Genomic DNA, 13609 nt, shown 5'->3' with positions numbered 1-13609 from the left:
GTATGTATATGTCATTACTGTGATTTATCAGTTGTGTGAAATGTTATAGATATTTAATTTTTGGTTAAAGGTTTTCATTCTTTGCTGTCATAAGTTATTTGGAAACATATTCTATAGTATAGTAGTAGAGTATAAAATGTACTGCTCTTCTGGGGCTGTAATTTTAGGAAATGTGCTAAACCATCCATTCAGTCCACTCAATTGCAATGTGAAACATACCTGTCAGTTTAGAAGCGCAAAGCAAAGTGCTATAATTTTTTGGAAACATGATGTAGTTCTCTGCCAGTATCAGAAAAATGAAAGTCTCCTGTAGTGAGCAAGACTACTGTCTACAACGTGTAGGTATGGTGGATATTGCTAACTTTATTCTCTAGGTAATTGTGTTAACTCTACTTTTGTGCTAACTCTTTTAATCCTGATGAAGGTTCATATTTTCATATAATCACCATATATGTGCACTGCCGCCCCCAGCTTTCTCTCATATACTGATTAAATCACTCTTTGAGCTTTTTCTAAAGCTGTATGTGCTTGTATTTCCACTAAGTGCAGCGACAATGGCAGCCCAGGGCCACTCTGCTTTAACAACTGGGTAATTGCAGTCATCATTTGAGTGGCTCATATTATAGCTGTGAGTGGGGATGTGGGTGAATGTGTGTTTGTTCAGTAACTTACTGAATGCTTGTTGTTTAAATGGGATGAATGGAAAGTGTTAGTTCAATTCTTTTAAGAGATAAAGAGGAAAAGGTGTACTGGGTTACAATAGATGATTCTTATCACAAAATCATTCATGTGAGATCATCATTGAAAAGCTGTGGAAAAGTGTATTAAAGCCTCAAAAGTTTGAAGAGGCTCTATCATTGTACTACATACAATGTAGTACAATTGTACTGCTTCATGTATTACATAGTTGTTCTAATTAGTATTATATATCAGATTTTTTGTTTTCTAAAAAAATCAGTTTTGTTTCTAAACATAATGAAACATTAATAATTATCCACAGTTGTTGTTTAAATAAAAGTGGCAATTCCACATTGATAAAATACTCCTCAAAGCATCAAAAGTCATTTATTAATTTACCACACGTGTATGCGGCTCCATGTGTATTAATTAATATACGTTAAGTTGTACTTAAGTACCATATTATTTTTGCACTGATTCTACAAATAGAAATCTGTAATTTGAGCAGTGTGGAAAAAACTGATCACTTGTCAAAGATCATATTATGAAGCAGTGCTATGGATGCATACCATGAACCTGCGGTATAACATCCACACACCCACAAAATGAAATGATGGTGCCTCTGTTTGGGTCTTTGTTTGGTCAAAAACCTGTTAAATGGAATTCTATACACATGCACATTTCTTGTATGCCCTGCATAAAAACAAGTGAAGATGAGTGTGTCATTCTACATCACTAATGAGATTGGTTACTATATGAACATGTACGAACATGTAATGCATCTCTATCACTGGCTGCTTGTGTCTTGGCATGTTTACTCAAAAAGCGTTGTGTTAGATGAATAAAATAAGGCAATGTGCTGTGAAATGCTGTGAAAATAAATCATCCCACCGTTGTTTTTCAGATAACTGTCTCTCTTACCATGTGAGGAAAGTCTGAGATGGCACTCAACTAACCCAGGACGAGAGAGGTAGCAGAAAACGTAGTCACAGGCAGCAAGATCTTCTATTATACATTTGAATTGGGAATAATTGTTTTTTTCTCAGTGCTCTACACAGTTGTTTGTTCAAGAAACTGTGAAAGAGCAAAAATAAACACATCAGAGAATCACAGGCTTCCCACTTTTTCCCTTCGACCCTTGACCATTGGCCCTCAAGATGAGCAGTCTAGTAGGAAAGCTGGACCCTCGCAGGATACAGTGGGGCTCAACATGGAACACTTTTGCATCTCGTGTCCTGAGGACCAAGCCTGTGGAGTCTATGTTGGATTCGGCCATGTCGGGCACTGGATCCCACGGGACCAGGCTGGCTCGGGTGTTGTCGACAGTGGACCTGGTGTCACTGGGTGTGGGAAGTTGCGTAGGGACAGGGATGTATGTGGTCTCAGGGCTTGTTGCCAAGGAGATGGCTGGTCCAGGGGTCATTGTCTCCTTCATTATTGCTGCTGTGGCCTCCATACTGTCAGGTGAGACTGAAGCAAATGTGGATGAACATACCCATTTACGAACTCAGGTTTTAAATAGTGTGTTACTGTATCTCTCTCATTCACACAGACACAGTACATGATATTGATTTTAACATACTATGGGTAAAGTAAAGGTTACCTTAAATTAATAGTATTTATATGTCGAGCCATTTGTTGACCATGCTGTTATTACAAAGGCAAACACATTATATGGAGAAAGCTATATTACTAAATGCACTCAAGGGATGCTTAGTACTTCCCTAATGCTCCTGTTCATAAATTCTACTCAGCCTTTCACTTGAAACATTATGTAATCAAATCAGTGATATTTATTTCTGAATGTATGTGCGTCCATATCCGTCTCTCCCTCTGTCCCACAGGAGTGTGTTATGCAGAGTTTGGCGTACGCGTGCCCAAGACCACAGGTTCGGCCTACACATACAGCTACGTGACTGTGGGCGAGTGTGTGGCATTTTTCATTGGGTGGAACTTAATTCTGGAGTATCTGATTGGCACGGCAGCTGGGGCCTCAGCTCTGAGCAGCATGGCTGACTCACTGGCCAATCACAGCATCAGCAACTTTATGATCTCACGAATCGGGACGCTCAATGGCTTGGGTGAGTGAAACAAAGATGTGTGTCTGTAAAGAACAATTTTAATTTCCTGATTGCTTCTAATGTTGAAATAGTCATTTTAAGCTTCAATGACACAGTAAAGGGGGTTTAAGTAATTTGTTCAGTAATAACAGGAACTGTAAAGTAGGAAAAATCTAAAGGAAGTTTATTTCTTATACCACTTAGTCCAATTCAGGGTTGTGGTGGGCTGGTGCCAATCCCAGCTGGCATTGGGCACAGATCACCAGTCTATCACATGGCTGACACATAGAGACAGTGTGACACTCATAATTACAGTCACACCTATGGGCAATTTAGAGTCACCAATTTAGCCCAAACTTCATGTCTTAGGGTGTGGGTGAACAATGACGTAGACAAAGAAAACTCACGCAGAGGATATATACTAACTACACACAGAAAGGCCCCATGTTCGAACAGGATTTGAACCCAGAACCTTGCTGTTGTGAGGCGACAGTGCTAACCACTTCTGTGGCGCTGTAGCCTGTTCTCACAAACATTTTATTTTTTGTCTGATTACACTAGAATAGTTTGAGTCTGTTGCTCAGTTTATCAGCAGTGCCCTAGTGAACTGTCAAGCAAAGATTGCTTTTAAAACTATTAAGAGACATTCAGCCAAGCGACCACTGCAGAGAAATTATCCCTTTTCCTTCTCACTCTGCACAAGAAGGTCAGAGTCAGCTGAGTCAGTACTGTAGTTGTATAATGCCAATATTCCTTGTTATTGTGGGTTGAACTTGATTTTTCCTGAATTAAGTGACAGTTATGTTATCTGTTGAGCCAAGGAAGAAAGTGTTTTTGTGGTAACACTGCTTGTTATGTAGAGTCATGAATCACAGAAGTACAATATCTTAGTAATTGCAGGCAACAAACAAAAATACTTGCGAAGAGGCAATTTGGAAGTAGTGTGCAGCCCAGACACTGCCTACAATTATTAATACGTCTTTTGCAGTTCTGCACACTTCCCTACAATTTTGGGCCTATTAGCTACACAATATAAGCTCAGTGTTGTCTGAGTTAAATATATTGTATGACACTGTGATATAATGCCATCTGAGAAACCAGCCAACCCATACCTGTTGTTTTCCAGCTTAACTTGGAAATCATGGCATTATGGAAAGTAACATCTTAGGTTTCTAAATGATTCATGCACCACAGTCTTCCAGGTCACAGACTGGACGATGAGGGGAATACCTGCTGATCTGGTGTAATACAATAGTTGACATGTGTGCCAGCTGTGTTCCTATCTGGGTGACAACACCCTGACAGTCTCTTCCTGTTAGGCACTGACAAAGCAGTGGTCGTGGTCACATGCCAAGTAGTATGACCAGCTGGTCCACATCATAATGGAACGTTAATGTTTCCTTTTCCTGCAGGAGAAAAAAATTTAGTTTATCCACACCCTCAAGCAAAAGTAGAAATTAGCTTAATATACTGTATCTTGCAACATGTACTACGGAGCTTTTTTACTGTGCTGAGTGTCTAGATGGGACAACTGTAAAACTGCAGTGTGATTGATAGTTTACCTGACGAAAACTGTTTTGTTGATGTTGCAAATATAAATGTGTGTCCACCTGTGTCATTTTGATGTTTTACTTCAGGAAATATTACCACTTCCCAAAAAAGAAATGCTTCTCAGAAGTAGCCTGATGATGATCCACATGTTTTAAAGAAACTGTGCTAAGTACTAACATTGTTTAAAGTAACTTCTTTAAATAAAACAAAGGCCGTGATTTGTAAGGGTAGTGGCTAGTCTACTTATGCTTGAGCAGCCCTAGAATATCTTACTTGTTGCTCCCATTGTTTTAATTTTGTGGCTTTTATGGCTTAGTATACCTGCTCTACCATCTCAATGAGGATTCATTCACTGATAAAGGACATAAAATGTGAAATTCTTGGTGCACCTAGAGTGTTTATATATTTTTTTTCAGTACTTTTACAACAACTTTAATAACCGATTACTTAAAAAATAATTTATAGTTTAATAATAATGAAAATAAATGTTCATTTAATCCCTGTGCAACAGATCAGCAAATGTATCTGGGTTGTTTTTCATCACATTCTGCCAAAGTGACTGGATGATTGCTCTCTGTCTTTCTGCTGTATGTATTTCAGCCTGTGTGTGTGTGTGTGTGTCTTTTCCCTCTAGGTAAAGGGGAGCAGTCGTACCCAGACCTGCTGGCGCTGGTGATAGCCCTGCTGGTCACAGTGATAGTGGCTTTGGGAGTGAAGAACTCCGTGGGCTTCAACAACGTTCTGAACGTCATCAACCTCATAGTGTGGGTGTTCATGATGATCGCTGGGCTGTTCTTTGTCAATGGAGAGAACTGGGACGAGGGGAGATTCCTGCCCTTTGGCTGGTCAGGGGTACGTGCACGTATGCAAACCCACAGTCTTATTAAACTGCCATAAAATAAAACACTAGGACTGGTAGATAGACTAAGCCAGCTGCTTTTTCTTCATGTAAGCCATCATTTCTCTTGCTTCTTTGTTCCAGGTGATGCAGGGAGCAGCCACATGTTTCTATGCCTTTATTGGATTTGACATCATTGCTACAACAGGAGAAGAGGCCAAGAGTCCCAACACCTCCATCCCCTATGCCATCACTGCGTCACTCATTACCTGCCTCACTGCCTACGTCTCTGTGAGTTACCTCTGAGACCACAGACAGAGTCCGTACATATATTAGTAATAAATGCTTCATTTGTTTTTAGCACTTTAGAGGTAAGGTTGCAAAACAGCAGCAACTAAACACAATTTTTCTGGCTGATTTGAACCAGTGGTGGTGTGGATGTGAAATTATTTAATTCACTGGCTCTAGTGATAAAAAATACATTTTTGACAAATATTTTCATAAATAAATGTGATCACATTGATTGTGAGAAGATGGATGATAATCACAGCTCCTAATTAATACACCTATGAAGTTTTATTAGCAGTGTGACATTAAAAAACAACTATTTAATGTAAGGGATCACTGTGAGGAAAACAAGCAAATTGTAGTGATTTCCGATTAAGGTTGTGTTTATTGTTTTACAGATTTTTTTTCCAGTTTCAACTTCAACTTTTAAAAGAGCTACCACTGCTTAATTATCATTTTTCAGCTTAACACCCTGAGCTTCACCCTCAGCTGATCTTTGAGCTCTAATCACCTTTCACAGTCAGAAAGTGTTACCCCAAATTTAGAGAAGTGTCAGACACAAAGTTGGAAAGATCAAACATCACGATGCCTCCCTGGCACTCCTGTTGTGCGGGTGTGTTATTTCATCTCTGATCAGTATTCATTTTACGTCTTGAGTTTGCACATCCTAACAGATTCTAACTTTCTTTGCACTGGATAGGTGTTGCTATGGGTACCCTGACCTGCAGCCAATCAGGAAGCAGAATTTTTTGGGATTGCCTGGAGCAAAGATTACATCAACTTCAGAAATCAGCTATTCTTTGAATATCTTGTCTTTTTTCTCTGTGTATCTACCAGCAGCAGCTACTGCATCATCTCAGCCCTCTCCTGTACTCCAGCCTTTCTTAATCTCGCTCAATCTGTAGGTCTGTTCTGAAACTTTCAGTTATTATATGATTGTCATCAACAAATGGAGTTCTCCTGGTTGTCTCACAACTTTATTCAAATTTTCATTTTTTGGGAGAAACCAATTACAACATGCTACATTTAGCAGCTGTTCTAAGCTTCTAAACATATCACATGGTCTTTATAAGCTTTTTCTTATGGAAATTGTTGGTGACCATTGGTATCTACCAACGTGGGACCACCAGAATCAGAAATTACAAATGAAGCAACATAAAAATGTAAATATTGTACTTAGAGATAGAAGTGACCATTTAACAAACTATGTTTGTAGGCTAGCTCCTTTCTCTGTTAGCTATATTTCACAATGAATAACGGTTTTGCTTTTTTCTCCAAGACCTGAATACACTGAATTTCTAAATGACCAACTCGTGTGTTTGTGTTTTTATTTAATCCATCCAGGTTTCTGTAATCCTGACCCTGATGGTACCATACAATGAGATTGATGCAGATGCCCCACTGATGGAGATGTTTGCCATGCATGGCTGTATGTTTGCAAAGTATATCGTGGCAGTAGGATCTATAGCTGGGCTCACTGTCTCCCTCCTGGGGTCCTTGTTCCCCATGCCCAGGGTCATCTACGCCATGGCAGGGGACGGCCTGCTGTTTAAGTCAGTCCACAAGTTATTTCATTGTTTTATTTTTAGCACAACAGTCTTGATGGCCTGTGGAAGTGTCTCAACCTATTAACTGTGTGTGTTTAGGTTCTTGGCCAATGTGTCTTCCTACACGGAGACCCCTGCTGTTGCGTGTGTGGTGTCAGGCTTTCTGGCTGCCCTGCTGTCCCTCCTGGTCAGCCTCAGAGACCTCATAGAGATGATGTCTATTGGAACCCTGCTGGCCTATACACTGGTGAGCTGTGGATAATTATGGTGGACACATGCATACACCTTCAGGTTGCTGTGACCTGAATACAGTGCTACAGTGCTCTGTATTATCAGATTTGCTTTTAGTACTTTTTGAGATGGGAGGTGAAACGCTACACTTTTTTGAAGGAGCTCTTAAAGATACTTTTATTTTATATTTATATTTTTTATATATTTTATTTTATATTATTATATTATAGACAATTCTGAGATATCCATAACTTGTTTGCTTTAAACAATGACTACCAAAAGAAAAACACTTTTTGTGACATTGACGTCTTCTTTTAAATTAAACAAATTGTTTGTTTATTACTCAAATTGCAGGTGAGTCTGTGTGTCCTCCTGTTACGTTATCAACCTGAGGGTGACATCCATGGCTTCGTGAACTTCCTCTCTCAGGAGCAGAACAACAAGAGGAAGGAAGGTGTTCTGGCTGAGTGCGAGAAAGAGGCCTGCTCACCAACAAGTGAGGCTGATGAATATGGAGGTCCACCCACTAACACGTGTGGAGCCAAAAACCTGCCTTCGCTCGGTGACAACGAGATGCTGATTGGCAAACCAGATAAAAATGCTTACACTGCCAGTCACCCTAACTATGGCACGGTGGATATGACCACTGGCATTGAAGCAGAGGAATCAGAGGGTGGCATGTCCCGGCGGTTGAAGAAGCTGATTGGACCACGCTACTACACCTTGAGGATCAGACTGGGTCTCCCAGGAAAGATGGATAGGCCAACTCCAGCCACAGGAAAAACTGTCACAGTGTGTGTGTTGCTACTCTTTATCTTCATCTTCGGTTTCTGCTCCTTTATCATTTTTGGTGAGGACACGTTAACGAAGTTTACACCCACACACACACACACATACATATATATTTACAGTGTAGTGTGGACACATATTAATTGTGCATTTCTTTTTTCTTTCTTTTTGTAGGAGCAAGCTGTATAGGGGAGGGACGCTGGTGGGCTTTGCTGCTATTAATCTTCCTTATCATTACCATTGCCCTACTCATCGTCATTATCCTCCAGCAGCCTGAGAACCCTAAACGGCTGCCCTACATGGCACCTTGTGTGCCCTTTGTACCTGCTTCAGCCATGCTGGTTAACATCTACCTCATGCTTAAACTGTCTGCCATCACCTGGATACGATTTTCAATCTGGTGTCTCGTAGGTAAGCAACTAATTCACTAAAAGGTAGTTTGTCTTTCTTTTAAGTGTTAAAGGCAGGATTTATGTTATTTCTACCTGTAAAAACCTTCCATGTTTGGATGAAGTATGAACTGATGCTTTTCAATCCAAAGAAGTCTAATCATAACTGTTTTTAAAAGCTCTTCCAATCTTGTCAGTATTTTTGTGGTCATGTATGTATTGAAGTGTATCTATTTCCTCATAGGTGTGCTCATCTACTTTGGTTATGGCATGTGGAATAGTACTCTGGAGATCACTGCCAGAGAAAACGAGGTGCATGCGTCCACCTACCAGCGCTATGATCAAGGTGTAGACGAAGGCTTCTGTGGCTTTGATGATGATTTTTACCCGCCCACCACTGACCCTTGGGGTGCACCTCAAGCGGGATCAGGTCTCATCCCAGCCCCTGAGGCAAAACCTGAGAGTGATGGGACACCAACAAAAGGTGGTGGCAGGACTGTTTCCAGTCATGGTCTGGCTGAAGAAGATCCAATGGATTTCTGAAGGGACTGACTCTGTGTTACCCAGAATGTACTGCCTTGTCTGCTGCCTGGGGGAAGGGAGGGGAATAGTAGTGTGAGTGCATGAATGATTGTGGGTTAGTATATGTGTGCGTGTGTGTTTCTGCATGTGTGTCTAACCCTTGGGCTAGATTGTTTATTGGTAGTGGAACTGCTTTTCTTTCACCTTACTTTACGACGCTTGGTTTCCCTGCTCACACAGCAAATGTGGACATCAGGGTCATGAGTATCCTGTCACAGTCACTTGTTATTCACTTACCAGAGTCCACATCCCACACGGAGAAAGACCAGATAGATAAGTGCGGATGCAGCATGAGATAAAATATAATGTGGTTCACTGTACTGTAAACCATGTGACATTGTGTGCAATCAGTTAACTGTTAACATCTAAGAATTTACGGGATATAGGAGAGGAGATGGGGATGGTCATGGGACAGATGAATCAGCACCTCTCTTCCTGCTTCAGCATAGACAGACAGGAAAGTTAGATGACAGCATGCCAAGCCCAAGGTATTTCCTATGTCCAAGTTGGAATTTGTTTAATTTTCAGCAGACAGACAAACATGAGAAAAACACATTGAAAAACCTTCTAAAAACTCAAATCTCTTGGTGTCTATAAATATTTGCCCTGATTCCTAACATCTAGCCCAAGGGACTCATGAGTGGGAGAGGAAAGGGGTATTGATGTTTTCTGTCACAAGTAGTACTTGGACTTTGCTTGCAATAGTGCCTTCATCTTCTGTATCTGTATGTGAGTTTCTGATTTTGTCTGTTTTCTACTATAATTTTCCTTGCATTTGTGTGAGGGTATATGTTCAATCAAGCTCCCTCTTTTACATTGATTCTTATGTCTGTGTGTGTGTGTAGATGTAAAGTGTGTTTTTCGCATTGTTTTATGTCGGTATTTGTTTTGTTTTATTCCTCCCACTCTTTGCCCCAGCATGAGGCTCAAAATCAATCACTGGCAACAACACAGTTCATGGTGCAAAATAAAACATGCTTGTCAGCTCATCAGTGTACTGAAACAGAGAAAACAGAAGAGAGGATATTGCAGAGTGAAGGAAAAGATTGAATCCTAACTGACAACCTGCATGCTTTATTGTGATGAATATCATATTTTCTATTGGGTCTTTTCTGTGTGCTTGTCTCTTGTTAATGCATTTCCTGTTATTTAGGAGGGATGGGAAGGAATTAATTTTCAGTTCATTCAATTCAAAAAATATCTCCTTGAGACGAAAACAAATTTAGGAACAATAAATATTAGACTGAGGGGAGCTATATTTTATTTCAGTATTTGTTGTAGATTCAATTGTAAAACAAAAAAAAAGAAGAACAGAACAATTATTTTGATATATTGTGGCAGGTTATGGCATTTTGATTCTATTCAAAGTCAAGAAGAAAGTCCATCTGAAATACTAATAATGCTGTAGGGAGACCTTTTTTTTTTTTTAAAGTGGGTGTTCAAACCTACGCAAAATAAGTTTACTTTCATACAGAGTGAACTGATATCTATTCCCTCTCCCATTTCTCTCCATTTCTCCTCCTTTCCTGTTTTTTACTCCTTTCCCTCTTTCTATCATACATTTTTGCACTACTTCAACCCACTCCTTTGCTCTTCCAGCCTAACTCTTCCTTAATCTATTTGCCAGCTCACCTACCTTTTGATATCCATCTGGCCATGTCAGCAGGGATTTACCACTCTAAATCACAAGTGATACTGCTGGAATGAGTTTCTAGTGAGGTTTTTTGCCATCAATCCATTAGCTCCTCACCTCAGGGTGCCTGCTGTCACTTTTCTGAGTCCCTCTTGGAGCAGTTACCCTCCCTGTGGTTCTGCTCTGATCCAGGCTGATTCTGGTCTTATTGAAAATCCTTGTGGCCCCTTCCTCTTCTGTTTTCATGCATATACTGTAACTAGAGTCCCAATCTACGTGTTACAGTCCCACACTTCACGTTACACTACACCTCACCTCAAAGAGGTTTTGTGAAAATCAATCAAATTCAGTCATGTTTCTGTATAGCCCAGTGTGTAGGACATGTAAGCTAAATGCTGCCAAGGTTCGTGGTTTGATTCCTAAGAATGTATGCACTCATGGCACTGTAGGGGGTTTAGGCATACACCAAATAGCATACATAGGTTATGTAATTAAATTAAGTGTGGGCACATTTCTATAAAAACTGCTGCTGTTTGCTCTGATTGTCCTTTTTCCTTGTGCCCCTGTTGCTGCATCTGTCCCTTCCAGGGAAGCCTTATTTGTATAATGCACTAAATCTAAGGATGCCACGCTAAATCCCCACCCTACCTCTGCACCTCTGCCATTCGTCCCCACTCAAAAAATGTTTCCTGTAGGAAAAGGCCCTTTGGTGTCATCCAGTGATAACAATTGTGATGCCGGTAACACAAAACAGCTCAGTGTCCCAGGGAATAATTCTCATATTAGATGATTCTGTGATTTGCAAATGCAAGAGTTAGTGTATTTTATCTATAGTGTAGTCGAGCACTGAACATAATCTGAGGTTTTGCAGAATCTTCCAATATCAACATTCCATCTGGCACCAGGGCTGTTAAGAAAATCATATTCTAAAATGTGTTCACACTATATTTCACCCGCATCTAAACATATATTCATAAGATTCAGCCAAATAACCATCCCCACCCAGATCACCTCCCAACTCAGCCAAAAAAATCCAGTTGCTTTGCATTCATAGCTCAGCCAAAACCAGAAGTCAAACTGAGGTGGTGCCATTGCTCTGGCACTGAACCGTGCAGTGAACTTTCTATATTATCTGCTCTGTGTGTATGCATTAAGCATGTGTGAGTACATGTGATGTATGTGTGTGGGCTTGTGGTCTAACTGGCGCCTCAATGTGACTGTCCGTTGAATGTGTAGCATGCCCTCATGCACGAGGCACAGACTGTAAATGTTGTACTTGCATGTGGTGACTACAACGAGACATAATAGAGCACTAAACTAAACCAAACGGAGGCTTTGTTCTTGTACCTGGGAACCATGGCTTCTGTGCACTGAGATTATTTACCGAGTATATTACAACTCAGTCGGCAACAAAAACCCTCATTGTTCAGGTCTGTTACCAGTGCACTGAACTAAAAATACTAAATACTTTATTCACTACACAGTGAATACATTTGTCAGAATTAAACCCAAACCATTCTTTCACTTTACAGCTCAATATTATGTTAATTGAGAAATTAATACTATGAGCTAAAAGAATATTGTGATGGATTGAGTTTTAATCTTCAAACATGCTCTCCTGTGTTTCCAAGCTCATTCAGTAATCTTCACACCCAGGTATTGAAACCAAGGCTCCGTTTGAATAGTGAGTAGAACATGTAGCAAACGTGCAGGAGTTGGGATGACTTATCTCTTCCCCTCAACCACTTAGAAAATACCTGCTTTTTTGTAAATCCCTCTTCTCAACCACAACCTCTGCAAGCCAAAGTCCACAGTGTGTGTTTACTTTTCACGCTGAGGAGACTAACCTCTTCAACAAGATCACTTAAGATTTAACAGAGCTAATATTGCTAATAAGCTACTAATGTCAGTTTATCACAAGAGACTGATATTTTTTTTTCACTTTGACTGTAGTCAACAGTGCAATTTTAAAAATCCTAGTTGTAAGTTGAGTCCAAGTATTTCATTAAACGATTGAAAGTATTAGTTTTGATTCAAAGGACTAGCAAATGCATTCATCTAGCATTGGCATGATGCAATGCAAAAGTACAACACTAAAGGTCAAGTGAACTAAAAGAAAAGTATTTTTCTACAGCTGTTTCCCATCCACTGGCCCTCTTTGGGTAGGTGTGCACAAAGAGCTGGGAGCTGTTATCAGCCTTCGCTTTCTGTATTTTTATTTAATGACACGGAGGCCTGGGAGAACTGCTAAAAATATATTTTTAACAACCGTAGTTTCTCTAGAAACAAAGCTCATTTATAAACCTTAATCCTTTTCCTTTGAAGGATTTTGGAATGGTTGCTCTAGACACCAATAGCACTGTAGAAGGTTTAGGAGAAAGAATACTACAGAAAACATGCAGAAACTATTTTGCTACAATTCTATAAAGTGTAAACTACAAGAATAATCAAATATTGCCACTAATGGTTTTAAAAGCAGCTACTGTTTGTTTATTTTGTCTCGGAGAAGGTGTGCCATGTTCTTCCCGTGCTCTGTGTTTGCTGTGGCCAAGTGTCCAGTCAGTGTGTGTTGGACTTGTTGAGATTGGCTTCTCTTGCAAAAACTAGATATTCCTTTATTCTTCTGTATATTTTGGCACAAAGCTGTATAATGGAGTTGTTTCTTATGTTAAAATTTGAATGGTTTCTTCCATATGTGTAGTTATTTTGCTCCTGGGTGCACTGTTTTTGCTGAGTTGTTGATATTGCTTCCATGCAACAATGAAAGTTATTCATTGCAAATACCAAACAGAGGCTTGCTCATTTGTTTGCACATAAGACAAGTATGCACATAGCGTTATATTCATATACAATTATGCAGAGGTACGATGAAGGGTTGAATTCATATGGCCCAGATGTCAGTGAGTTTTACAGGTGGTAGTACAGTAGGTGGTCAGTTGTTTGCAGAGAACTGCTGTTCCCAGCGACTCCAGTATTAAGCTAAAGTAAACATCACTCCACCCTAAGTGTTACTTCTCATTAAG

General features: G+C 40.0%; 1 protein-coding gene across 1 annotated transcript; it reads left to right on the top strand.

Annotated features, from left to right (window-relative positions):
- Positions 1–1558: 1558 nt before the first annotated feature.
- slc7a14a (solute carrier family 7 member 14a) lies at positions 1559–13038 on the top strand. The gene is made up of 10 exons (XM_026310289.1): positions 1559–1648; positions 1836–2142; positions 2523–2759; positions 4924–5141; positions 5272–5418; positions 6760–6968; positions 7062–7209; positions 7548–8043; positions 8157–8393; positions 8616–13038. The coding sequence occupies exons 2-10, from the start codon at positions 1836–1838 to the stop codon at positions 8912–8914; spliced, it is 2298 nt and encodes a 765-aa protein (XP_026166074.1). The 5' UTR covers positions 1559–1648; the 3' UTR covers positions 8915–13038.
- The last annotated feature ends 571 nt before the right edge of the window (positions 13039–13609 follow it).

Source organism: Mastacembelus armatus, chromosome 22 (genome assembly GCF_900324485.2).
Source record: "Mastacembelus armatus chromosome 22, fMasArm1.2, whole genome shotgun sequence".
NCBI classification, from domain to species: domain Eukaryota; kingdom Metazoa; phylum Chordata; class Actinopteri; order Synbranchiformes; family Mastacembelidae; genus Mastacembelus; species Mastacembelus armatus.
This window is presented reverse-complemented; position numbering and strand designations above follow the sequence as displayed.

Excerpts from the sequence above, each read along its gene's own strand:
- slc7a14a (XM_026310289.1), top strand. The coding sequence starts at position 1,836 with ATGAGCAGTCTAGTAGGAAAGCTGGACCCTCGCAGGATACAGTGGGGC. Across the intron at positions 7,210-7,547 it reads CCCTGCTGGCCTATACACTG|GTGAGTCTGTGTGTCCTCCT; the intron begins GTGAGCTGTGGA and ends CTCAAATTGCAG. Across the intron at positions 8,044-8,156 it reads CTGCTCCTTTATCATTTTTG|GAGCAAGCTGTATAGGGGAG; the intron begins GTGAGGACACGT and ends TTCTTTTTGTAG.